The sequence below is a fragment of the Berghia stephanieae genome, chromosome 10, assembly GCF_034508935.2.
Source record: "Berghia stephanieae isolate SIO BIC M18660-M18661 chromosome 10, UCSD_Bste_1.3, whole genome shotgun sequence".
NCBI classification, from domain to species: domain Eukaryota; kingdom Metazoa; phylum Mollusca; class Gastropoda; order Nudibranchia; family Aeolidiidae; genus Berghia; species Berghia stephanieae.
In genome coordinates, this window is record NC_088369.1 from 17,089,290 (window position 1) to 17,116,789 (window position 27,500).

At 36.0% G+C, this 27,500-nt stretch overlaps 2 protein-coding genes across 15 annotated transcripts in view; both read right to left on the reverse strand.

Annotated features, from left to right (window-relative positions):
• LOC144980736 (phosphatidylethanolamine-binding protein 4-like) overlaps positions 1–10,038 on the reverse strand; it is a 14,315-nt gene extending 4,277 nt beyond the window's left edge. The window contains exons 1-3 of one of the 8 annotated variants that reach the window (XM_078928460.1): positions 9,901–10,038; positions 6,692–7,031; positions 4,080–4,169 (exon numbers count right to left, since the gene is read on the reverse strand). In XM_078928460.1, the coding sequence (XP_078784586.1) occupies positions 4,080–4,169; positions 6,692–6,961 (360 nt within the window). In that variant the 5' untranslated portion in view covers positions 6,962–7,031; positions 9,901–10,038. Of the gene's footprint in view, positions 1–4,079; positions 4,170–6,691; positions 7,032–7,476; positions 8,185–8,877; positions 8,989–9,752; positions 9,818–9,856 lie in introns of those variants that run through there. The other 7 variants (XM_078928462.1, XM_078928464.1, XM_078928468.1 and 4 more) reach the window with 7 other exon arrangements.
• A 10,464-nt stretch (positions 10,039–20,502) lies between these two features.
• The window catches only part of LOC144980739 (uncharacterized), a 105,424-nt gene continuing 98,426 nt past the window's right edge, over positions 20,503–27,500 (reverse strand). For all 7 annotated transcript variants that reach the window (XM_078928470.1, XM_078928469.1, XM_078928472.1 and 4 more), the window contains exons 13-14: positions 23,097–23,232; positions 20,503–20,640 (exon numbers count right to left, since the gene is read on the reverse strand). In XM_078928470.1, the coding sequence (XP_078784596.1) occupies positions 20,617–20,640; positions 23,097–23,232 (160 nt within the window). In that variant the 3' untranslated portion in view covers positions 20,503–20,616. The remainder of the gene's footprint in view (positions 20,641–23,096; positions 23,233–27,500) is intronic.

A 27,500-nucleotide genomic window follows, 5' to 3' on the forward strand; every position in this document is an offset into this window, starting at 1 on the left:
TGATTGGACGTCACCTTACAGAGAGAACGTCAATTTGGTTTTGCGCATGCGTTTCTCTCGTCCTCGCTTTCGGTGAAGTGTCTCAAGTCGCTTTCACCGGAAGCGAGGGCGAGAGACGCATGCGCACAACCAGCATGACGTCCTCTCTCTAATAACTTTTCCGCCGTGACGTCCAATCAAGGGACGCTACTCTTCCGCTAATCTCATTCCCTATATTTTTCTTTCTTGCTTTGTCTGGTACCTGTCATACATACTTGTTGAGATCTTTCCATTGGTGCAGAGAAATTAAAGAATGATAATTATAATAACTATAGGGAATGAGATTAGCGGAAGAGTAGCGTCCCTTGATTGGACGTCACCCATAATCTGTGACGTCACTTGCGGAAAAGTTATTAGAGAGAGAACGTCATGTTGTGCGCATGCGTCTCTCGTCCTTGCTTCCGGTGAAAGCGGCTTGAGACACTTCAAAACCAAATTGACGTTCTCTCTGTAAGGTGACGTCCAATCAAGGGACGCTACTCTTCCGCTAATCTCATTCCCTATAGATAGTATGCGCTTGGCTAAGAAGCTCATAACATTGCCATCCGGAAGTATAACGGACCAACACACAAAACTGTGTGTATCCATGAACGTTTATAATAAGGTTAATACAGCTCAGTGAGATTTACTCATAAACGCGGATGGCAAAAAACAATAACAAAGACATGAGTGATGTCATCTTCGAACTATCTATAGATAATAAATACTGAATTTACACAGCACCCAACACATCCGCAGTCGTTTTTCCGGAAAATACCAAAAGAGCGGAGATAGTAATTTTGCCAGCATACCAAAAGAGCGGAGGGTTACTGTAAACTCTTTAAAAAAACCAGTGGGGTTTGAAAAGTTCGTAGCTGTTTCAGGATCATTGCTTAGTACTTACGATCTTTCTTAATTGTCGGGGAGTGTGCTTGAAAAATATGTAGTGATTTAGAAGCATGTGAGTTTATAAGTGTGTGAGTTTAGTGTGTTTCTCGTCCGTGTGCTTGAAAAACATGTACCGAGTAAGAAACGTGTGAGTTGATTTAGTGTGTGTTTTTATTTTGATAATTTCGGGATTCTTGTCCGTGCTTATTGTAGGCATAACATAGCCTATCATTGTTAGAGACACGCGAGGTTATTTAGTGTGTGTGTGTGTAGTTTGATTTCCAAACTCTATATTATAAGATAATTTCGGGCTTCCATTCTTTCTTCAACTCATCTGTATGGACACGTTAAAAATATCAAAGACCCAAAAAGGAGCTGACTGCGTTGTCCTAAATAACTACACTTATCGGTTGGACTATGCTACAAGTCATGGGGACAAGTACTGGCGATGCACAGTTAAAGGCTGCAAATCAAGAGTAAAGACAGACGGACAAGTAACCACAACGCTGACAGCTGTAACAAATCACAATCATGACAGAGACTACAGAACTACAGAAAAGACGATACTTCGAGCTGCTGTAAAACGTCGGGCCGAAGCTGATGTGTCAGAAAGACCAGCAAAAATCATGAAATCAGAACTTCTCCAAATGGAAGAGGCGAACCTGGTTCATAAAGACATCATCAACGTAAGAAGATCTATCTACAGGCAGAGACGAAAACAATTGCCAAAACTGCCGAAAACACGAGAGGACGTCCACAGAATACTGAACAACGACTTTCATCCAACCACATCAAAAGGTGAAAAGTTTGTCCTGCATAATGATGATGGCACCGGAATAATCATTTTCTCAACAGACAGCAACTTGAAAGAGCTGTGTTCAGCACATGTGGAAGAGCTATTTGTTGACGGAACTTTCAAGTCTTGTCCTCCCCAGTTCAGTCAGATCTACTCCATCCACTGTCTGAGTAATGGCATCTACTGCCCACTTGTATTTTGCTTGCTACCATCAAAAACTCAAAAACCTACAAAAACATGTGGAAAGCAATCCTATCCCTGTGCCGTGAGAGATCACTTTCTCTCCAGTGTAGACAGTTTTCCATGGACTTTGAGAAAGCAGCCATGACCGCGCTTAAAACGTTGATTCCAGACGTCATTGTAAAAGCGTGCAACTTCCATCTGGGACAGGCTCTTCACAGGAAAATCCAGCAGCTGGGACTCGGAAATGAGTTTCAGACAAAAAATGAGGTTGGCAAGTGGCTGACCTACACTTTTGGACTTTCGTCTTTGGATCCGTCGGAGGTTGAGGACAGTTTCGCCATGGACCTCATGAGTTGCCAACCAGACGACACCAAGTTGATCCACTACTCCGATTATCTGCTACAAACATACATACTACCTTCAAGTCCTTTTCCACCTCCACTGTGGGCCTCTGTTCCCAAAGGCCAGAAAAGAACGAACAACGCAGCAGAGTCTTTCCACTCGATGCTGAACAAGGAGTTCTATGCCCCCACCCGAACGTGTTCTTGCTCACTGACGCCCTAATCAAATTCCAGGCCACGACATATATCAAGATGAGATCAAAAGCAGAATCGAAAAAACAGCCCAAAGACCAGAAAGTTGCACAGCTCGTTAGTGAGAAAAAAACAGGCCAAAGATCCAGATTTGAGTTTGTGAAGCAATGAGTTTTATCAACAGACCCTTGTAAATAGTTTCCCTTGCAAGATTTTACCAATTTTTAACCTACACTCAGCTCAAATAAAAATCCTAATGCAGCCTCACAGCGGTAAAAGATATCGTTGTGTGTTAGTCCCAAGCCCATAAAATGCAGAGGGGGATTTTTCCACACACTAGGCAAACAAATAACAATAAATAAAAATAAGGTTTACAGTAATCTTGTACATTTCTTTGATATCGGGCGCCGCACCTGTGCCCACTCCCTCCGCTCTTTTGGTACGTGTTTTTCCGCTCTTATGGTATGCCTCTCCGCTCTTTTGGTAGACACCCCGTTTTTCTCTGCGGCGTTTTATATGTTATGCAAACAAAACAAAATAATAATCCCACGAAAATCTTACAACACTTGTTTTGATCGACTCGCATATATGTGACCCTCCGCCTCGAAGCGGTATTAAGTCGGGATTTGGAAAACGAAGAAAACCGGGTTTAAAGTGGAAATGGTCAAAATTATCAAATTTCAGTTTTTGGTTGTTTCTGAAACTACAATCATTTTTCTACATGATAACATAAAATGTCAACATATTATTAGCAGATTAATTCCAAACCCGATGCAGATTGACACGGTGGGATTTTGGAGGCCCCCATAGCTCAGTTGGTAGAGCACTCGCTTTACAAGAAAAAGGACTAGATCGATCCGTGTGTAATAAAACCCTCCTGTCCACCCAGTAGTGATTGGGTAGCTAGATCTTTCTCGTTCTGGCGGAAAGTACCTTGCCATTGACTAGTGTCCTACCCAAAGGGTAGTAACCAATTGCTATTGCCAGTTTCGCGCTACAGAGTAAACGAAGTTGACGTCGCTCACTCAGGTCAATGTTACTGTATTAATCAGACTAGAAATGCTCAAGGTTACACATCGTTATGTATGTTGGTACATTATAGATAGTCTAATAAGCTCACAACATTGCCATCCGGAAGTATAACGGACCAACACACAAAACTATGTGTAACCATGAACGTTTATAGTCTGGTTAATACAGTTTAGTGAGAATTACTCATAAACGCGGAATGCAAAATACAATAACAAATACCTGTGTGACGTCAACTAAGAACTATCTATAGATAGAATGAAGATGACGTCACTCAGGTCTTTGTTATTGTTTTTTGCCATCCGCGTTTATGAGTAATGTTCACTGAACTGTATTAACCTGACTATAAACGGTCATGGATACACACCGTTTTATGTGTTGGTCCGTTATACTTCCGGATGGCAATTTAATGAGCTTCTTAGCCAAGCGCATACTATCTAATCTATAGTTCACAACATTGCCATCCGGAAGTATAACGGACCAACACACAAATCTGTGTAACCATGAACTTTTATAGTCTGGTTAATACAGTTTAGTGAGAACAACTCACAAACGCGGATGGCAAAAACAATAACAAAGGCCTGAGTGACGTCATCTGCATACTATCTATAGCTGGTCACTGTGGCCCTCACCTTGCCTCTGGCCACCCAATGGACGAATCCTTCTCCACCTGTCGTTGGAACGTCAGGGTCGTACATCAACACCAGGACGGGGGCTGGAAACTGGGAGTAAGGGGAGGGGGGAGGGGGGGGGGGAAGTGTGTGGGGGGGGGGGGAGATAGAAAGAACGGGTGGGAAACAAATAATTTATAGATTATTACAAACAAAAAATGATTCTAATTTAACAATATAATAACCTAATAATGGTATAGATTTATAGTGCGCCAAACATCCCTTCATCAGGAGGGCTCTGGGCGCATAACATAGATTAACTTAATCATTAAGTCCTAACACAGTACACGAACAACGCTAATTATACACATAATCAAAAGAAAGCCTGTCGGATTAAGAATGTCTTCAATCGACGCTTGAATTCCTCTAGTGAAGACGAAGAACGTATCTCTGGTGGTAGTAAATTCCACAACCTTGGACCAGAATGCTGAAAGGCGCGTTCACCAGCCTTCACTCGACAGCTGGGTGTTTTCAATTTGAGGTCGTTCGTAGATCGAAGCGATCGCTGTGAGTTATACCGTTCAACGAGGTTTGAGAGAAATGCTGGTGACGAGCGCTCCCAGAAATTTGAAAACGATAGTTGAAGATTTATTTTTAATCCGCTGGTCCACTGTCAGCCAATGCAGCTGCATTAAAAACTAATTTATTTTCCGACAGAGAAAACGCTGTTAACGGCCAGGTACTCCTTTTACACCCGAGTAAGGTGAGAGAATGTGAGTAAAGAATCTTTTCCAGGGATTCAACTATGCGCCGAGTGAGCCTCGAACCCAGGACCTTCCGATCCGAATGTGAATGTCATATGACTAGACCACATAGCCGCACACACACACAAAAAAAAAAACCCCAACAGATTTTAAGTAATGCATTTATATTTTTATATATTATTATTTTTAATTGTTGGCTGAAGAAGGGTTTTGAGCTCGAAACGTTCCGTGATTGGTATTTTTGTTCTTTGTTGAAGCTGTTAAATCCAGTTTTGTTGATTCTTTTTACAGTCCACAGCTTGTACTGTAGCAGCTTGGTGTCACTATGACATATTGATATAGGGAATGAGATTAGCGGAAGAGTAGCGTCCCTTGATTGGACGTCACCTTACAGAGAGAACGTCAATTTGGTTTTGAAGTGTCTCAAGCCGCTTTCACCGAAAGCGAGGACGAGAGATTGTTTGTTTTTGTTTTTAGTTGCGCTTGCAACACATTTAGGTTATATCAGCGCCAGTAAAAAGGAAGAAAATGGGATAGTAAAAAGTTCTAGAATTACAATTAAAGCATCCAAGAATAAGGCAGACAAAGGGGAACTGGTTCAAGTAGGGAATATAAGTAGATTCCAAGAGCACACCATCAGTGTACTTAGTTTGAGATCACTAAATGTCTCATCCAGACATAAGCACAGGCCCCCGCCAAGAGGAACACACTCAATTGTTTACAAATCATACATATGTAAAAGTAAAAATAATACAGTACATAACAGAGAGACGGTTTACAAGGAAAAAAATATCATCTCCCAAAACTAACTACACAATTGACTGTTACCCTCTCAGTCAGGGTATCCGGCCAGGGCCAGGACAAAACCAAGTAATCCCATTCCAAGACAAAGACAGAAAGCATGTTGGAAAACAGATATTGGAGGAGAGAAGACACAGTATGTACCTCCCTGCCCTCTATGGGAGGTCAGGAACCCCACCTAGGAGGACGAGAGACGCATTCTCACAACCAACATGACGTTCTCTCTCTAATAACTTTTCCGCCGGTGACGTCACAGACTACGGGTGACGTCCAATCAAGGGACGCTACTCTTCCGCTAATCTCATTCCCTATAGAAAGGTGAAGATGGCGGAAACGGATCAATGCGACGTGCGCTCATTTGCAGGTTTGATAACCCAAAATACGCTTCAACAGTCATGACGTCATTTCCCTGGTAATGACGCATGGCAACTTAGTAACTGGCTCTAAACTATCGGAACAATGGCGGACCCCCTTATGAAATATTTCTCCGACGAGCATAAAAGTGTATCCAGAGGATAAAAACATTATAAATCTGATCATGTTTTGACTTTTAAACATTCTGATCACATGACATGTGAAAAAGTTCTAGCCAGCATGAAGAATAAAAAGTACAGATTTTCTTTGTTTAGAACCACGATGGCCGCCGTTGCTGGGCGACGTGACATCAGACTATTGAATCCAATTGTCATGACCTCATTAATGTAATGGAAATACACTTTAATAACCGACGTAACATTTGCCCAATTACGACAATGCTAAATAAATCAAGGCCATATTTATAATTTGTGTTCTGTTGTTACTCCTGCAAATACGTGCACGTTGGGTCCGTGGAAATGCCCATCGTCATCGTCAATATCATCATCATCATCATCATCATCATCATCATCATCATCATCATCATCATCATCATCATTATCATTATTATTTTTTTAAAATTATTATTATTTATTATTATTATTATTATTATTATTATATTATTATTATTATTATTATTATTATTATTATATTATTATTATTATTATTATTATTATTATTATTATTATTATTATATTATTATCATTAACTTACCTCCCCTTTCGGATTGACCACGACCAACTGTGGAGCTGACTTCAGAAGGGCACCATCTTCAGTGGGAACGAGGACATTGCACTCTAGATTATCCAGATATTCGGGATATGTCACGGCGATACTACAGTCTTCATCGGCCTTCACCTTCAGGCAATCCTCCTTATCCCCGGTGGCTTGGATCAAAGGGTGTAATGACGTCATCAGAAATAGTGTAATCCCAATGACATTTACAACGTTTATAGTCATGTTGTTTCTAGGACGAGGCTGCATTGTTACTGATTGAGTTTCCCTTTGGAACGTGATGATCTAAATCATCTTCTAGAGGATGGGAGCTCTAACACTGAATAAAGTAATGAAGATGAAAATAACAGTGATAATATTAATAACAATAATAATAATAATGATAATAATAATAATAATAATAATAATAATATAATAATAATAATAATAATAATAATAATAATAATAATAATAATAATAATAATAATAATAATAATAATAATAATAATAATAATAATAATAATGAGGAGGAGGAGGAGGAGGTGGAGGAGAAGGAAGTGGAGGTGGAGGATGTAGTGGAGGTGGAGGAGGTAGTGGTGGTGGTGGAGGAGGAAGAGGAGTAGAGGGGGTGAAGGAGGAGGAGGTGGAGGTGGTGGTGGTGGAGGAGGAGGAAGAGGTGGAGGTGGTGAATGAGGAGGAGGAAGAGATGGTGGAGGAGAAGGAGTAGAGGAGCTGGAGGAGGAGGTGGTGGAGAGGAAGAAGATATTGGTAATGATAAATCTAACATGAAACATATTTAGTCACAAGGTCACTTCCGTAGATCTAAATCTGAATTCAACCAAAAATCTCAAACACTTTTCTTCCATTCGAAATGAAGTAATAAACGATAACAGGTCTTTTTGAGTATGAGTATGAGTATGAGTTTGAGTCTAGGACTTCATAATAAGATGTCACTGGTTTGAGTTCATCGTAGAGGGCCGGTGGACCGTTGATGGTCTTTGGATCGATTCTCACCAACTTGTGGAGGTCGAAAGGTTGGATTCAATGGGAAATTGGTGCTGTATTTTAGATCCTGCAGGAAACTGGTTGATTAAATAAAACATCATGATGACAATATGACATGACTTTCTTAGTTTCACAGCACTTTTATTTTATTACTTAAGCTTTTAGCCGTTGTGGACTTTCATTTAGTTACATCATCATCATCATCATCATCATCTAGTCAGCTGATCCTGCGTAGGACGTTGCTTCCCGAACTTTCTTGCGAAACAGATTACGGTTTTCCGCCAGTCTACTTGCTTGAGTTGTTGTCATTCCCAGCCATTCACATATATCTTGTTCCCATTTAGTTACAATGTCCAGTAAATATTACTATCTGAGATAAATTTGATCTTTAGAAATGGTGAGATTGTTTCTAAGTTCAACAATAATTTGCCGAGTCGGTTGTCTTTAACAACTCCCGTGGTCGCCATTACTACGGAGTTCCATTCCGTTTCCTGGACAGTGTCATGAATAGATTTTTACATCTCATTAACTCACTCAACCCTAACTCTGACTATATCCGTAATATATCCGAGTTACTTTTACCCCGTGCCTATTTATTACATTTTTTTTAGACAAATTATAGGCGTTGTATCAAAGCTAATGTTTTTAGTTTATACATGTTAATGGTAGTTGAATAAAACTATCTATGCAAATGCTCATTTTAATACATTTTTTCCCATTTTGAAAAGGAGCAAAAAACTCTAGGATTGAGTGAATTCACGATGGAAAATAAAATAAATAATATACACAAGGCATATATCTCCACATGAGTGGGTAGTCGCCACCGAAGTGGGTAGTTACGAGATTAGTCCGGGAATGTTCGTCCGGTATAAGAAACAAGAGTCAACACTTGGCTAATTTCAATCACATATCCATTATCCGTTTCGTAGTAAAAAAAAAAAAGAGCTTAGAAAATGAAGGCAACCCCGTTTTTTTTCCCTCTTGTGACGTCACAAACTCACGGAAAGAAACAACACACACCAGTGAATTGAAAACACAGTGACACCCAAGTTACCCAGCATGAGAACAATTCACAACAACTTAATAGCCAAACAACAACAAACTGGAACGCATTGAAACACAACAATAAATACATTCCTACAACAACAAACATAACGTTTTATCTAATTTTTGTCATTAACTTTTATCAACCCGAACAAAAAAATCCCCTCTTTAGTTGCTGTGAAACTACGGAAGTCCTTCGGAAAATATAATCTGATGCAGACATGACATTCTAGAAAGATCGTTGGTCTGGTGATAGTGACGTCACATCCGTGAAATGGGAACACATCTCCATCATCATCCTTGGACATATCGTGAAAATTCCAAACACATCTTTCTCTGACACTCACTGAACCTTAAATATCCTCAGAATATAAATAGTATAGATAGTATGCGCTTGGCTAGGAAACGCACAACATTGCCATCTGAAAGTATTTGGTCGTTTATAGATAGTTCGAAGATGACGTCACTCAGGTCTTTGTTATTGTTTTTTGCCATCCGCGTTTGTGAGTAATGCTCACTGAACTGTATTAACCTGACTATAAACGTTCATGGATACACACAGTTCTGTGTGTTCGTCAGTTATACTTCCGGATGGCAATGTTATGAGCTTCTTAGCCAAGGGCATACTATCTATAGATAGAATGCGATTGGCCAAGGAGTTCACAACATTGCCATCCGGAAGTATAACGGACCAACACACAAACTCTGTGTAACCATGAACTTTTATAGTCTGGTCAATACAGTTTAGTGAGAACAACTCACAAACGCGGATGGCAAAAACAATAACAAAGCCCTGAGTGACGTCATCTGCATACTATCTATAGTCTGGTTAATACAGTTAAGTGAGATGGTAAAAAGCAATAACAAAGACCCGAGTGACGTCAACTTCATTCTATCTACAAATAGAACCAAATTGCCGTTACTCCTATCTTTGTTATTGTTTTTAACCAGTCATTTTTATCAGTAGTTTTCACCAAATTCTATCAACCAGACTATAAATGTTTAAGGTTACACATAGTATTGTGTGTTGGTCCGTTATGTCCGGCTGGCGAATGTTTTAATTAAAAAAAAAAACAACAACAAAAACTATTCGCAATGCAATAATACTTGACACACCAATATCAACACACTTGAGTTGTGATGTGTAGGTAGGTACATACTTGGATCAATAACACCCGTAACTTATACTGTAGTATATTATTATTATAACATGATATGAAATCGTTCCTTTTAATCCTTGCCTCTGCCAGATGGCGTCCGATGAATGAACGATTGTATAATTTACTCCTTGCCTGGTGATATCGACGACGACGATGTAATATGTGACCCATCGTCTCAAAACGGTATTATGTCGGACCGAACCAGATGCTAAAATACCGAATTTAATGTTAAACTGGTCAAATAAATAAATTGTTGGCATTAGCACCATAAAACATGGTATCCATTCTCCTCGATAAAACATACAAGCTCAACACAAGTCTGATATTTCTGGCTATAAATTCAATTTTCAACATCTTAACCAACCCGACTTAATACCGTTTTGAGTCGAAGGGTCACATATAATGAATTTGACTATGATGTGCGGCTATGTAATCTTGTGGTGTATGACACTTGCTTTCGGATCGGAAGGTCCTGCGTTCGAGCCTCGCTGGCGCATAGTTGAGTCTTTGGAAACGGCTCTTTACTCACATTCACCGTACTCAGGTGTAAAATGAGTACCTGGCCGTTAACAGCGTTGTCTCTGTCTGAAAAAAAAATTGTAATATCGCCTAACGGACGTAATGGCCCGTTCTCTTTGTTACGTGCTGCTGTTGGTCAGGGACCCCTTGTAAAGCGTTTTGAGCACGTTTAGTGGCTATTGCTCTATATAAATGATCAATTGAAAGAAGATGATAACAATATTATATTTTTCAGTTGTGGAATACAGTTATTATTGAAACGCACTTCATTTACACGACACAGCATCTTGATCTCTCGCCAACGGACGTACCAGCTGTGGAGTCGGGTTTTCTGTTTGTTTATTTATTTATCTATTTAATTATTTATTTATTTATTTTTTTGGTGGTGGTGGTGGTGGGGAGGGGGGGTTGTCTTGTGGAATGCGATTGTTATTGATTCTGTCCGACGTGCGCATGTTAGCAGGTCTGACAACCAAACAAACATAATTGGATTCAATAGTCTGATGTCATGTTGCCCAGCAACGACGGCCATTGTGGTGGTTCTAAACAAAGAAAATCGGTACTTTTTATTCTTCATGCTGGGTAGAACTTTTCACATGTATTGTGATCAGAATGTGTAAAAGTCAAAACACGTGACGTCATCTTCGTTTTATCTATAGATAGAATGACGTTGACGTCACTCGGGTGCTTTTTTTGCCATTCACGTTTTTGAGTAATTCTCAATTAACTGTATTATCCAGATTATAAACTTTCATAGCGACACAGAATTTTGTGTGTTTGTCCGTTATACTTCCAGATGGCAAAGTTGTGAGCTTCTTAGCCAAGTGCATACTAGCTATAGATAGTATGCGCTTGGCTAAGAAGCTCATAACATAGCCATCCGGAAGTATAACGGACCAACACACAAAACGATGTGTAACCATGAACTTTTATAGTCTGGTTAATACAGTTTAGCGAGAAGTACTCAAAAACGCGGATGGCAAAAACTAATAACAAAGACTAGAATGACGTCAACTTCGAACTGTCTATAGAACCAACGCAGAAAACTATATGAAATTTTTTACGTTTATACTCGTAATACTTTTTATTCTTCATGCTGGCTCGAACTTTTTCACATGCCATGTGATCAGAATGTATAAAAGTCAAAACATGATCAGATTTAAAATGTTTTTCTCCTCTGGATACACTTTTATGTTAGTCGGAGAAGTATTTCATAAGGGCGGTGATGGAGATAATGGCGTTCGCCATTGTTCCGATTATTTAGAACCAGTTACTATGCGTCATTAGGAGGGAAATGACGTCATAATTGTTGAACCATATTGGGCAACAAATGCTAAAAGCTCTGTTTGGTGTTTTGTTTAAAATCCCAGGATTACAAGGGAGACCAAAAATCCACGCGTCTCTAGTCTATTCACATGGATTTGATCTCGAACCGTCCAGTCCAAAATGCCGTCCCTGTGCAGCATCGACTTGGCGACATGGAAGTTCATGCAGGAGTCCGTGACGTCACCAAAACAGCTTTCCTAATTGGATTCAATAGTCTGATGTCACGCGCCCGGCAACGGCGTCCATCTTGGTTCTAAACAAAGAAAATCATTACTTTTTATTCTTCATGCTGGCTAGAACTTTTCATTCCCTTTTCATATGCCTTGTGATCAGAATGTGTATAAGTCAAAACATGATCAAATTGATGGGGTTTTTTTTCCTCTGGATACGCTTTTAAGCTCGCCGGAGAAATATTTCATACGGCGTCCGCCATTGTTCCGATAGTTTAGAGCCAGTGTTACTAAGTTACCATACGTCATTAGGAAGGAAGTGACGGTACGACTATTGAATCCTATTCACCAGAAATTTGATACGTACAATATCAGTACTATTCAATTACCGTTGATTATTCCATTGGCACAGATTGACAAAAACACGTATGTCTCATTTTATAATAATAATAATATGATGATGATGATAATAATAAAAATAATAATGATAATGATAATAATAATAATAATAATAATAATAATAATAATAATAATAATAATAATAATAATAATATGATAACAATAATAATAAGAATGATAATAAATAATGATATGATGATATGATGATGATGAATAATAATAATAATAATAATAATAATAATAATAATAATAATAATAATAATAATAATAATAATAATAATATAATAATAATAATATAATAATAATAATAATAATAATAATAATAATAATAATGATGATAACAATAAGAATAAGAATGATAATAATAATGATGATAGATGATGATTATGATATAATAATAATAATAAAATATAATAATATAATAATAATAATATATATATAATAATAATAATAATAATAATAATAATAATAATAATAATAATAATAATAATAATAATTAATAATAATAATAATAATAATATAATAATAATAATAATAATAACAATAAAATAAATAATATAATATATGATGATATAATATAATAATAATAATAATAATAATATAATAATAATAATAATAATAATATAATAATAATAATAATAATAATAATAATATAATATAATAATAATATATAATAATAATATATGATGATGATGATGATGATGATGATGAATGATGATGATGATATAGATGATGATAGATAATAATAATAATTATATAATATAATAATAATAGTAATAATAATAATAATAATGATAATAATAATAATAATCACACACACACAAACACACACACACACACGCGCACGCACACACACTCATACACAATCGGAAACAAACTTTCAAACTAAAGAAGAAAAAAAAAACACAACCCAATACAAAACGAATGATTCATTTCATGTGTAGATATAAACGTTTATTGTGTGTAGGCATCTCGTGTGTTGTGACGCACATGAATCATCTTGTTTGTTATGTACTATGTACACGTTAATATGTGCAATGACTATAGATAGAATGCGCTTGGCCAAGGAGTTCACAACATTGCCATCCGGAAGTATAACGGACCAACACACAAACTCTGTGTAACCATGAACTTTTATAGTCTGGTTAATACAGTTTAGTGAGAACAACTCACAAACGCGGATGGCAAAAACAATAACAAAGGCCTGAGTGACGTCATCTGCATACTATCTATAGATATACCTACTTAGACAACTACATTAAATCACACAAGTACAGCGGTGAAAATTAAAGAAAAAAAAAAGAAAAAAAAACTGATAACAAACGAATTAAAAACAATAAATAAATAAACTGGAGTGACTGCGTGCTGTTACTAAAAATAGTCCACCCAAATTTTAACAGGAGATGTGCGATACACAAACAGAATACCGCTTGTTATTTAGTTGTTTTTTTTTTTTTAATCGAAACAAAACACAAACGAAGAAAATGAAAAAAAAACAAAAACAATAAAAAACAAAAAAAAAACTTACAATATTGTGACTTCCAGATTGTAAGAGAAAAACAAATTAAATAAAAGAAAAACAACACAAAACAAACAAAAAAAATATTTATATTTCAACCAGTGGTTTCCTGCAAAACAACGAGGGTAACTCCTGTCTTAGGTTTTCATCATGGAATCAAAATATAGATAGTATGCGCTTGGCTAAAAAGTTCATAACATTGCCATCCGGAAGTATGACGGACCAACACACACAACTTTGTGTAACCATGATCGTTTATAGTCTGGTTGATACAGTTTAGTAAGAATTACTCATAAACGCGGATGGCTAAAAAAAAACATTAACAAAGGCCTGAGTGATGTCAACTTCATTCTATAGACATTTCTGATCAAAACATAGAAGGTGGGGGGGGGGGGGGGGGGGGGGGAGAGAGAGAATGTAGTACTAGTGTACACCACCAGCATCGCCTGGTGCAGAAACTTCCGTGTAGTTGTTGGAAACGATTTCAATAAATTTGCCAAATCTTTCAGGCTTATGGCTGTTAATAAAATGCACAATAACAGTTTAGATGAAACTTCTGCCAAACTGTGAATAAAATATTTTAAAATTTTGGCCAGAAAATTAAAAACTGGTCCTTCAAATCTTCTTCTTCCTTCTTCTTTTAGCTTTTCCCGCATTTTGCAGGATTCCTATAATGAATGCCACATCTCCATGCGTCTCGGTTCAGAGCATCATCTTCCTCCAGGCCCAGTTCATTCATATCGTCTTTGACCCTATCCAACCATATTGTAATCTTTGGGCATCCCTTTTTCCTCTTTCCCCCGAATTGTATAGATAGTATGCGCTTGGCTAAGAAGCTCATAACATTGCCATCCGGAAGTATAATGGACCAACACACAAAACTGTGTGTATCCATGAACGTTTATAGTCGGTTAATACAGGTCAGTGAGCGTTACTCATAAACGCGGATGGCAAAAGACAATAACAAAGACCTGAGTGACGTCATCTTCGAAATATCTATATCCAATACTTTCCTTCCCACGTACTCCCTCTCTTGTCTCTTTACATGTCGAAAGTCCAAACCATTTCAATCTATCTTCTCTCATTCTTCACTTCAGTCAACCTTCGAATTCGTTCATTTCTCAATTTATCTTTTCTTGTCCTTGGCCTTCAAATATCAAATCAACCAATTAAAACGACTCTCCTCTTGTCACAATTTCTCAAAACGTTGGACTTCAAGTGAAGTGTTCAAGGAAGTCACAGATTTGAGAGGTTTTGTTTTGTTTTTTTTAGTTGTTTTTGTTGTTGTTGTTGTTGCTTTTTTTTTTTTTCATGATGAGGGTCTTTTTAATCGAGCGATGATAAAATTTGAACGTCTGGTTTTTCTGGCCAAAATAATAAAAACTTTGTTGTTGTTTTTTGTTTTGTTTTGTTTTGTTTTGTTTTTTAATTGTTTTTTGTTAGAGTGCGGAAGAATTATTGTGTGACTTGTGAACTGAGAACATGCAGGGAATTACGTAATAAATAAATTGGATGGAATGAGAAATCTCGCGTCAACTGACGGGACACCCCAGCGTCGCATTTTGGCCTTTCGTGAATTCAATGGGTCACCACGACACAACACTGAATTGGAATCAATTGACAGAAGATGAATTCATTCAGGTCTTTGTTTGTTGTTTTTGCCATCCGCGTTTATGAGTAATTCTTACTAAACTGTAATGAACCAGATTATAAACGTTCATGGTTACACATAGTTTTGTGTGTTGGTCCGTTACACTTCCGGATGGCAATGTTGTGAACTTCTTAGCCAAGCGAATACTATCTATAGTCTGATGTCACGTCGCTCAGCAACGGCGGCCATCGTGGTTCTAAACAAAGAAAGTCGGTACTTTTTATTCTTCATGCTGGCTAGAACTTTTCATATGTCTTCTGATCAGAATGTATAAATGTCAAAACATGATCAAATTTATAATGGTTTTTTTTCCCCTCTGAATACGCTTTTATGTTCGTCGGAGAAATATTTCATACGGGCGTCCGCCATTTTTCCGATAGTTTAGAGCCAGTTACTAAGTTACCATGCGTCATTACGAAGGAAGTGACGTGACGACTGTTGAAGCGTATTGGCGTGTTGGTCCGTCGCCATCGTTATGTTATATATATAGCCTGACACTGAAACCCAAAAAGACTGGCATTTTGACGTCATTATTTGGTTTTTGCACCGCCTAGTGAGTTGTCGTTAGTAGTGCTCATGGAAACAAGTGGTCCCATTGGTTGAACTATTGAATACAACTCACGATTTGTTTTCTTTTGTAGCCAAAGACAGGCATTTTGACGTCATTTTTTGGTCAGTGTCAGGCCATAGATAGTTCGAAGTCGACGTCACTCGGGTCTTTGTCATTCTTTTTGGCCATCCGCGTTATGAGTAATGCTCACTAAACTGTAATGAACCAGACTATAAACGTTCATGGTTACACATAGTTTTGTGTGTTGGTCCGTTATGCTTCCTGATGGCAATGTTGTGAGCTTCTTTGCCAAGCGCATACTATCTATAAGTTAACGATGGCTACAGTTGGTCACATATGTGACCCTTCGCCTCAAAACGGTATTAAGTCAGGTTGGTAAAGATGTTGAAAATTGAATTTATAGCCAGAAATATCAGACTTGTGTTGAGTTTATATGATTTATTGAGGAGAATGAATACCATATTTTAGGGTGTTAATGCCAACAATTTATATTTTTGACCAGTTTTAATATTAAATTCGGCTTTTAAGCATCTGGCTCGTTCCGACATAATACCGTTTTGAGACGAGGGGTCACATATTATAAATTATTATTAGATGGAAATAATGAAGTAGTTTGAAAATACATTTTATACAGGCTGTTTCAATGAAATGTGAACACCCAACACTCCAGGGGTTATTCCTATGTTATTCGGTACCAAAATGATGCTCTGCATTTAAGTAAAATAGTCACTATTTCTACCCGCCAAATCAGTCGTACCAGCACACACACACACACACACACACACACACACACACACACACACACACACACATACACACACATACCAATGAGTAACCTTACTCGTTTATAGATGGAATGGAGATGACGTCACTCAGCTGTTTGATATTGCTTTTTAGGCCGCTACTTGGGTGATTGATTCTCACTCACGTTCTTCAAACAAACTAGAAACGTTAAAAGTTATATTATACAGATTTAATTATACTAGGTTGGAACGATTCTTCTGGCGGGTGGGACAGAGGAGTATTTTACCTTAACGCATAGCATCGAAAATATTTAGTCGTTGAATCAATAATTATTTGATGATATGCGTTTTAGTCAAACACTCACCAATTCTTCCCGTCATATTAACGTACTGACACACATTTTATGGCCAACATTTATAACCTTTTAACGTTTAAAGTCTGATTAATAGAATCTATTGAGAACTAATCACCAAACTAGTGATCTAAAAGCAAAGACAAAGAGCTTTCTGGCGTCAACTTTATTCATTGTTTATTGACTTATAATTAATGTGCGTAGTTTAATCATGATATAATGTTTCCGTTTTATTGATATATCCTGTATAATTTTATACGAGTTTATAATACAATATATATATACATTGGCAAGAGGTTATTGAATAAATTATCAACATGATATAGCAGACCTGCCAACTTGAAATTTTAAACCACAGTGTTCGTAATTTTCATGGGAGAAAATATAGTAACCAACATTATCTCCTAATATTATTATAAACAACTGATTTCCTCTCATTATTATCCTAATGTTATTATAAACAACTGATTTCCTCTCATTATTATCCTAATATTATTATAAACAACTGATTTCCTCTCATTATTATCCTAATATTATTATAAACAACTGATTTCCTCTCATTATTATAATAGATAACATAATAAACATCATAATCGTAGTCTCGAAAAAAAACAACAACAAACCGTTATTGATTTGAAAAACGTATGGTAACTCTTGTTTTGTTTGGAGTTTTTTAAGGGTTTTATGGCGGTTGAGTCACTGTAAGGTTATATCAGTGCCAGTAAAAAGGAAGAAAATGGGATAGTAAAACATTCCAGAATTACAATTGAAACATCCAAGAAAAAGTAAGACGAAGGGGAACTGGTTCAAATAGGGAAAAATGTAGATTCCAAGAGCACGCTATGAATGTTCTTGGTTTGAGATCACCTAAAAGTCTCATCCAGACACAAGCACATGTCTTCACTAAGGGGAATACACTCAAATGTTTACAAAATAATACAGTGCATTACAGAGACCTGATTTACAAGACAAAAAATATGATCTCCCAAAACTCTAACTATACATTTGACTGTTGCCCTCCCAGCCATGGTATCCGGCCAGGGCCACGATAAAACCAAGTAATCTCATTTCAAGACAAAGACCGAAAGCAAATTGGAAAACAGATATAGGGGGATAGAAGACACAGTATGTACCTCCCTGCCCACTATGGGAGGTCAGAGATCTCACCCAAATGATCACTGTAGTTGGCCATACACACAAACACACACACACACACACACACACACAAACACACAGACAAACTCACACAACAAACATACACACACACAAATCCATGTTGTTTCGAATTTTTCAGTAGTAGGTAAGTTTGTTTGGTCTATAGAGTGAGAAGGACAATCACAATTGTTTGCTACCCTTTGGATAGAACGCTACTCTTTTAGCAAAGTACTTTCCGCCAGATCTAAAAGACCCAGCTACCCAGTCACTGCTTGGAGAATAGAGTGTTCAGAGAATTTAAAAATCTCGATTTCACCAGGCATCGATCTTGGTCCCTTTGCGTGAGAAGCGAGTGCTCTACCAACGGAGCTATTGGGTCCCATTATCACAGTGTTGGATAATTTACAGCAAGCGATCGGTCATTTTACATTTATATTTTTTTTAAAATAGCTTTTGTAAAGCGCAATATCCACTAAACGTACTCAAAGCGCTTTACGAGGGGTCGCTGGCCAACATTTAGGACGAAACATGACGCCTATTAAGCGATAATACATTTTTTTAGAACAGATACAACGCTGTTTACGGACAGGTACTTATTTTACACCCGAATACGGTGAGAGAATATTATGAGTAAAGAGCCTCTTCCAAGGAAACAACAATGCGCCGAGCGAGGCTCGAACCCAGGACCTTTCGATCCGAAAGCGAGTGTCATACTACTAGACCACATAGCCTCATGAATCAATATACGCATTAATTTTCCTATTCACGGTTACCATTAGAAACGGCAGGCCATTAATTGGGGTTCTTGGACGGGAGATATGCATATAATAAATACATGAATAAATTATACACACATGAAGGAGTAGATAAATAAATATGCAAATTATGTCATAAATTAACATAACATAACATTTTAACCAAGATCATTATAAAATCTAATTCTAAGTGAGTCCAATAGAGATGAAAAAAATCGTAGAACATGTGAAAGTGGATGCATGAGTGTGAATGTTATAACAATCTTGTAAAGCGCATTGAGCACGAATAGACGATTCCGTCATCTCTTTGTATTTATTAAACGAGTTATTTTTATCATGCTCAATAACACAACGAGCTTACGTATGATGGGATAAAAATAGGGAATGAGATTAGCGGAAGAGTAGCCTCCCTTGATTGGACGTCACCTTACAGAGAGAACGTCAAAATGGTTTTGCGCATGCGTCTCTCTTGTCCTCGCTTTCGGTGAAGTGTCTCATGCCGCATAACCAACATGACGCTCTCTCTCTAATAACTTTTCCGCTCGTGACTGCCAATCAAGGGACGCTACTCTTCCGCTAATCTCATTCCGTATAGCCACGGCCAAATACCGAGACAGTAGGTGATTGCATTGAGTTTCGTTCATTACTTGAATGTCTTTGAGACTTTGCTTAGAACTCTTTGAGCTTCAAGCTCTTCTTCAAACATCAGTCTCATAATAATGATTATATATATAATATATATATATATATATATATATATATATATGTGTGTGTGTGTGTGTGTGTGTTTATGTATATATATATATATATATATATATATATATATATATATATATATATATATATATATATAATATATATATATATACATAACACGTTTCGGAGTTCATCGTTCATCAGCATATTATAATATATAATAATAATAATAATAATAATAATAATAAATAATAATAATAATAATAATAATAATAATAATATATAATAATAATAATAATTAATAAAATAATAATAATAATAATAATAATAATAAAAAATAATAATAATAATAATATATAATAATAATAATAATAATAATAATAATAATAATAATAATAATAATAATAATAATAATAATACAGGCCTGTCGATTGACGAAGGTTTAGCTTCCAAACCCGAAACGTTTATTTTGTGTATTCTATTCATAGAGGTTTTTTATATCTAATTTGACCTTATTAACCTCAGACAGCACAGTGTTAAATCATCAAAAAATTACAGTTTATATACAGCACTTCAACGAATATTAAAAATTTTGGCCAGAAAACTCGTCCTTCAAATCAAATATCGATGGATTAAAATGACCCTCATCTTGGCAAAATCTCTCAAACCTGGGACTATGAGGGTCATTTTAATCCATCGATATTTGACGGAAGAGTAAAAATGGCCAAAATGTTTAATACGTATATTTTTTGGGGGTTTTTTTAAAATTTTATTTCAGAGCACACTTAGCATAATCTCATGTCATAACACATAACACATAACACATAACACATCTTGCTTGTGTGCTTGTCGTGTGTTGCTAACCTTCCGAATCGTGGATTGACTGAGGGGGAAAAAGAGAAAGATAAATAATTTAATCTTTTTAAAAAATATTTTTAAAATGATCTTTTATATAGCGCAATATCCACTAAACGTGCTCAAAGCACTTTACAAGGGGTCCATGACCAACAGCAACATTTAACATTTAGGACAAGACATGACGTCTGTAAGGCGATATTACAATTTTTTTTCGGACAGAGACAACGCTGTTAACGACCAGGTGCTCATTTTACACCTGAGTACGGTGAGAGAATGTGATCATGAGTAAAGAGCCTTTTCCAAGGACTGAACTATGCACCGAGCGAGGCTCGAACCCAGGACCTTCCGATCCGAAAGCGAATGTCATACCACTAGACCACATAGCCGCACATAAGCAATTCACAAGTAGTTGGTAAATATGTAAGGCAAGGTAGCTGGTGTGTAAAGGATATAAGACAGAAGTAGGTATGTTGGTGAATAGCTATGTAAATATAAATGAACAATAAATAATTAAATATATAACTAAATAAATAAATAGATAAATAAATGAATAAATAATAGATAAATGAAGAGATAAATAATTCACAATTTGTTGGGAAATATGTAAGGCAAGGTAGCTGGTGTGTAAAGGATATAAGACAGAAGTAGGTATGTTGGTGAATAGCAATGTAAATATAAATGAGCGATAAATAATTAAAAGTATAACTAAATAAATAAATAGATAAATAAATAGATAAATATATAGATTAATAAATAATTAGATAAATAAATAAATAATTTTTAAAAAGTAAATAAATAAATAAATAAATAAATAAATAAATTAAATAGATAGATAATAGATAGATAGATAGATAGATAGATAGATAGATAGATAGATAGATAGATAGATAGATAGATAGATAGATAGATAGAAGATAGATAGATAGATAGATAGATAGATAGATAGATAGATAGATAGATAGATAGATAGATAGATAGATAGATAGATAGATAGATAGATAGATAGATAGATAGATAGATAGATAGATAGATAGATAGATAGATAGATAGATAGATAGATAGATAGATAGATAGATAGATAGATAGATAGATAGATAGATAGATAGATAGATAGATAGATAGATAGATAGATAGATAGATAGATAGATAGATAGATAGATAGATAGATGATAGATAGATAGATAGATAGATAGATAGATAGATAGATAGATAGATAGATAATAGATAGATAGATAGATAGATAGATAATAAATAAATAAATAAATAAATAAATAGATAGATAGATAGATAGATAAATAAATAAATAAATAAATAAATAAATAAATAAATAAATAAATAAATAAATAAATAAATAAATAAACAACTACATATAAACATGAATTAAAAATGATTACCTTGAGAATTTATGAAAAAGAGAAAAAAAAAAAAAAAGAAAAAAAACAACGAAAAAACCCCCAAAACAACAACTACAACAACAAACAACAACAAATTCTCTGTTTTTAAAGAAAAATCAACGTAGATCTAGTTTTGATAAAAAAAAAAAAGAATTATTTTATTTTTATAAGGCTATTTATTATTATTATTATTATTATTTTATTATTATTATTATTATTATTATTATTATTATTATTATTATTATTATTATTATTTATTATTATTATCATTATTATTATTATTATTATTATTATTATTATTATTATTATTATTATTATTATTATTATTATTATTTGCGGGCCGCGTGGTTCAGCGGTACGGCCTTTGCTTCGTACCCAGAAGATACCGAGTTCGATCACCCGCCCGCGCTACGCTGTGTAGCCTTGATCAAGTCACCTCGCCTTAGCTCAGTTTGCGGCGCTACATTGCGGCTAACGCCTTGGTTATTCCAGTCTTCCCTTGGAATAGAACCTAGAGACAAATTTCCCCTTGGGAATGAATAAAGGGAATTTTATTTTGTTTCGTTTTATTTATTATCTTACAATGGAAAAGAAACAGATAACATTTTTTATCTAAGGGAAACAACTGCTGAATAACTTAAGTTGCATTTCATTTTCTCTATTATTTCCCTTATATATCGACTGAAAACTCTAGACAAGCGTTGGATCTTCGAACAATGAACCCGATGCAACAATGGCGAAGGACGGATAAATAGAGAAAACATTGAAATCTGTGCTATTGTTGACTATGAAAAGAGGTCTGTGGGTTCTGACACCGGTTTAGATACCCTAAGAGAAGTGTTCGCCCTAAGGGTCGGTTTGTTTGTTCGTTGTTTAAAAGGATTTTACGGCGCTTGCAACACATTAAGGTCATATCAATGCCATTAAAAAAAAGAAGAAAGTGGGATAGTAAAAAGTTCTAGAATTACAAATCAAAGCACCTAAGAAAAGGTATGACAAAGGGGAATTGGTTCAAATAGGAAACAGATGTAGATTCCAAGCGCACTCTATCAAAGTTGTTTTGTTTTGTTTTGTTTTATTCCCCTACCAAGCTGATGTTGCTGTTTTGAAGGTCCGCCAGTCGGCTTCCGTTCATGTTCGTCTTTTCACTCCACAATCTCAGTCGTCTGTCCATCTTGGCTAGGGCCACTTCTGACATGTCCTCTGGGGGGAGCTGGGCAGCGCTGTGGAACAAACAAACAAACAAACAAACAAACAAATGAACAAATGAACAGATATATAAACTACTATAAATACAACTTAGAGAAAAATATGACCACTGTGTCAATTAGCTAATATATGACCCGTCGTCTGAAAATGGTATAATGCCAGATCGATCATATGGTTGACTCATCATGTTATGTTATGTTATGTTATGTTATGTTATGTTATGGATTGGTATGGTATGGTATGGTATGGTATTGTATGGTATGATATGGTATGGTATGGTATGGTATAGTATGGTATTGTATGGTATGGTATGATATGGTATGGTATGGTATGGTATGGTATTGTATGGTATGGTATAGTATTGTATGATATGGTATGGTATGGTATTGTATGGTATGGTATGGTATTGTATGGTATGGTATGGTATGGTATGGTATGGTATGGTATGGTATGGTATTGTATGGTATGGTATAGTATGGTATGGTATGGTATGGTATGGTATTGTATGGTATGGTATGGTATGGTATGGTATGGTATAGTATGGTATTGTATGTTATGGTATGGTATGGTTTTGTATGGTATTGTATGGTATGGTATGGTATGGTATGGTATTGTATGGTATGGTATTGTATGGTATGGTATAGTATGGTATGGTATGGTATGGTATTGTATGGTATGGTATGGTATAGTATAGTATGGTATGGTATGGTATGGTATGGTATGGTATTGTATGGTATGGTATGGTATGGTATTGTATGGTATTGTATGGTATGGTATGGTATAGTATGGTATGGTATTGTATGGTATGGTATAGTATGGTATGGTATTGTATGGTATGGTATGGTATGGTATGCTATTGTATGGTATTGTATGGTATGGTATGGTATAGTATGGTATGGTATTGTATGGTATGGTATAGTATGGTATGATATTGTATGGTATTGTATTGTATGGTATGGTATAGTATGGTATTGTATGGTATGGTATAGTATGGTATGGTATGGTATGGTATAGTATGGTATTGTATGGTATGGTATGGTATGGTATTGTATGGTATTGTATGGTATTGTATGGTATGGTATTGTATGGTATGGTATGGTATTGTATGGTATGGTATAGTATGGTATGGTATGGTATGGTATGGTATGATATGGTATGGTATGGTATGGTATGTTATGGTATGGTATGGTATGGTATGGTATGGTATGGTATGGTATGGTATGGTATGGTATGGTATGGTATGGTATGGTATGGTATGATATGGTATGGTATGGTATTGTATGGTATGGTATAGTATGGTATGGTATGGTATTGTATGGTATGGTATGGTATGGTATTGTATGGTATGGTATGGTATGGTATGTTATGGTATGTTATGGTATGCTATGTTATGTTATGTTATGTTATGATATAGAAGCCCAAAACGTGAATTTAGAATTAACACGATGAGAAATACAAACTTCTAGTTTGTTCTGCAGTGAGAGAAATTGTATAAATCTCCACCATAATGAATTATCTTAACGTCTGTGAGAGAAATTGTATAATTCTCCACCATAATGAATTATCTTAACGTCTGTGAGAGAAATTGTATAATTCTCCACCATAATGAATTATCTCAACGTCTGTGTATTTACAGGTCTGGGGGAATTCAATAGCCTGATGTCACGTCCGCCCAGCTACAAGCAGCTTGGTTCTAAACAAAGAAAATCGGTACTTTTTATTCTTCATGCTGGCTAGAACTTTTTCACATGTCATGTGATCAGAATGTATAAAAGTCAAAACATGATCAGATTTATGTTTTATTCTCCTCTAGATACACTTTTATGCTCGTTGGAGAAATATTTCATAAGGTCGTCCGCCATTGTTCCGATAGTTTAGAACTAGTTTCTATGTTACTATGCGTCATTACGAGGGAAGTGACGTCACGACTTCTGAAGGGTATCAGACCAATTCGAGCACAATTCTTAGAGAAAGATAAAGATAGTGAACCGTGTCGAAATTGCTTTGTCATCATTTAATTGTCATGTGACTCCAGTGACGTAGACAAAAGACGACACACAAAACAATAGCACACTACACGCTAACAAGTCAGTTTCAAAACAAAAAAAATTGGTCGTAAAGATTTTAATTTAGGTTTGAGTTGTAACTTATTTATCTGCCGATCTGATAATCCAGAATTCTATGAAGCCATTGTTGGGATGAAATAAATAGTCTTATACCAACGCAAAGTATTAATTGTGTGCATTGACAAAAATGTTCAATTATATTCCACGCGTCAGGTGATCAGACATGCAAATATGTGGAGGTCGATCGCCCTTCAATCTTGACCTCTCCAATTTCACGACTGTAAAGTTATTCAAAAGAATTCTACGAAGATTTAAGGTGGGTTTAAAATTTAAATAAAACGTGTCGATATTTTGTGTCAGAATGTTATATCGCAGTAGATGACAAAAAAAGACAATATAGGAGATAAAAGGGAGATCGTTATTAAAGAAATTCAATTCGTAATATAGGGTCGTTGTCTTTGTCTCAGTACTGAAGTCAATACGTATATATGTGTGTAGTTGCCTAACAGGCAAGACGTGTTTTTGTTGTTGTGACATTTCTCTTCAATTTTTACCGATTTCAAGGATTTACACGTCTTATTTCAATTCAATTTTTATTCAAGGATTTTTGTACAACACGTAAGATACCATTGTGATATTGCTTTAATTATATTTTATACGGTTTTGACATCATTTTTATCGAAATTGTTTCGGACTATTTTACAATGTTTCACCAAGACCCCGCCATTTTTACTCGTTCTCACAACCAATTTTTACTGTCGGCTGTCGTTGGACTTTTATTCACCCTGCGCTTTTATTGTTTACAAATTGAAAACACACATTCCGACCTCAAACGTGAACACCATTACAATCAACAAAAGATTGTCTGTAAACGTGGTGGTCGACGTAAACAACATGTAATTGAAACAACAGTCCCGCGACGTCCAGTGAACTGTCATCGTTCAACTCGACCACCACAGACGTTAACAAAAATATTGACAAATGACACAAGACCAAGTCATGGAAATCATAACATTTGTATTGGCCATATTAACGCACAGTCATCGAGAAACAAGACATTCGATATAATCGATGTCATAGATCAACACGATATCGATATTTTATATATAACTGAATCATGGTTGCGTCAGTTCGGTGATGAACCTATAATGAAAGAAATGACACCTCCCGGCTACAAGATGGAATCGTTCCCAAGAAATGGACGATCAGGAGGGGGGATCGCCATCATATACAAACACGCTCTTTCGTCTAAAATACAAAACAGGCCAATTTCGTTCAAAAGTTTCGAGTGTGTCCAAACCACATTGACCTACCCTCAAATTTCATTTTTAATCACTTGTATCTACAGACCACCCCCAAGCAAAAAGAACAAACTGAGACAGAATGATTTTGCTGACGAATTTTCAGATTTTGTATCAAAAGACACATCAAATAAGCGAAAAATTTATATCGGCGATTTTAATATTCAGTTTGATGTTGATCAGAATAGTCTCGTTAAAATTATAAAAAATATGCTGAATGAACATGGCCTCACTCAGTTAGTGACCTCTCCAACTCAAAGATTGGGGCACATCTTGGACTGGTTCATCATTGACACACCCTCGCTTGTTGAATCAATTAAAAATATCAAAAAAGAAATTTCAGACCACAATCTGATTCTGGCAACTCTCAAATGCATCAAAGAGAAAGCAAAGAAAGTCAAGATAGTGTCTAGGGATACCAAAAAAATAGACATTAGTTCCTTCAAAAACAATCTGTCAGAGGAACTAGGAAGAATGGATATACCATCAGCACAGAAAACAGACGAGGTACTGCGCAACGTCATCGACAGGCATGCGCCAAAGACAACTAGAATAATAAATTCCAGGAAACCGTCTCCGTGGTTTAACCAGAGTGAAAAAACTGCCAAAAGGGAAAAAAGGAATGCAGAGGCATCGTGGAGAAAATCGGGCCTTGAGATTGACCGGCTGATATATATAGCAAAAAAGCATAAGTATAAAACCACCTGCAAAAGAGCAAAAAGAAACTATTATAACACAAAACTGTCATCAGTGAGGGACACTAAGGAATTTTTCTCTGTTTCAAAGGAACTTTTAGGGGAAGAAAAGTGCATGTGTCTACCCACTAATATCCCGGTAGAAAAGCAGCCGGATGCATTTTCAGATTTCTTTTCGGGAAAAATATCGAAAATTCGGAACAATTTGGACCTCGTGCAA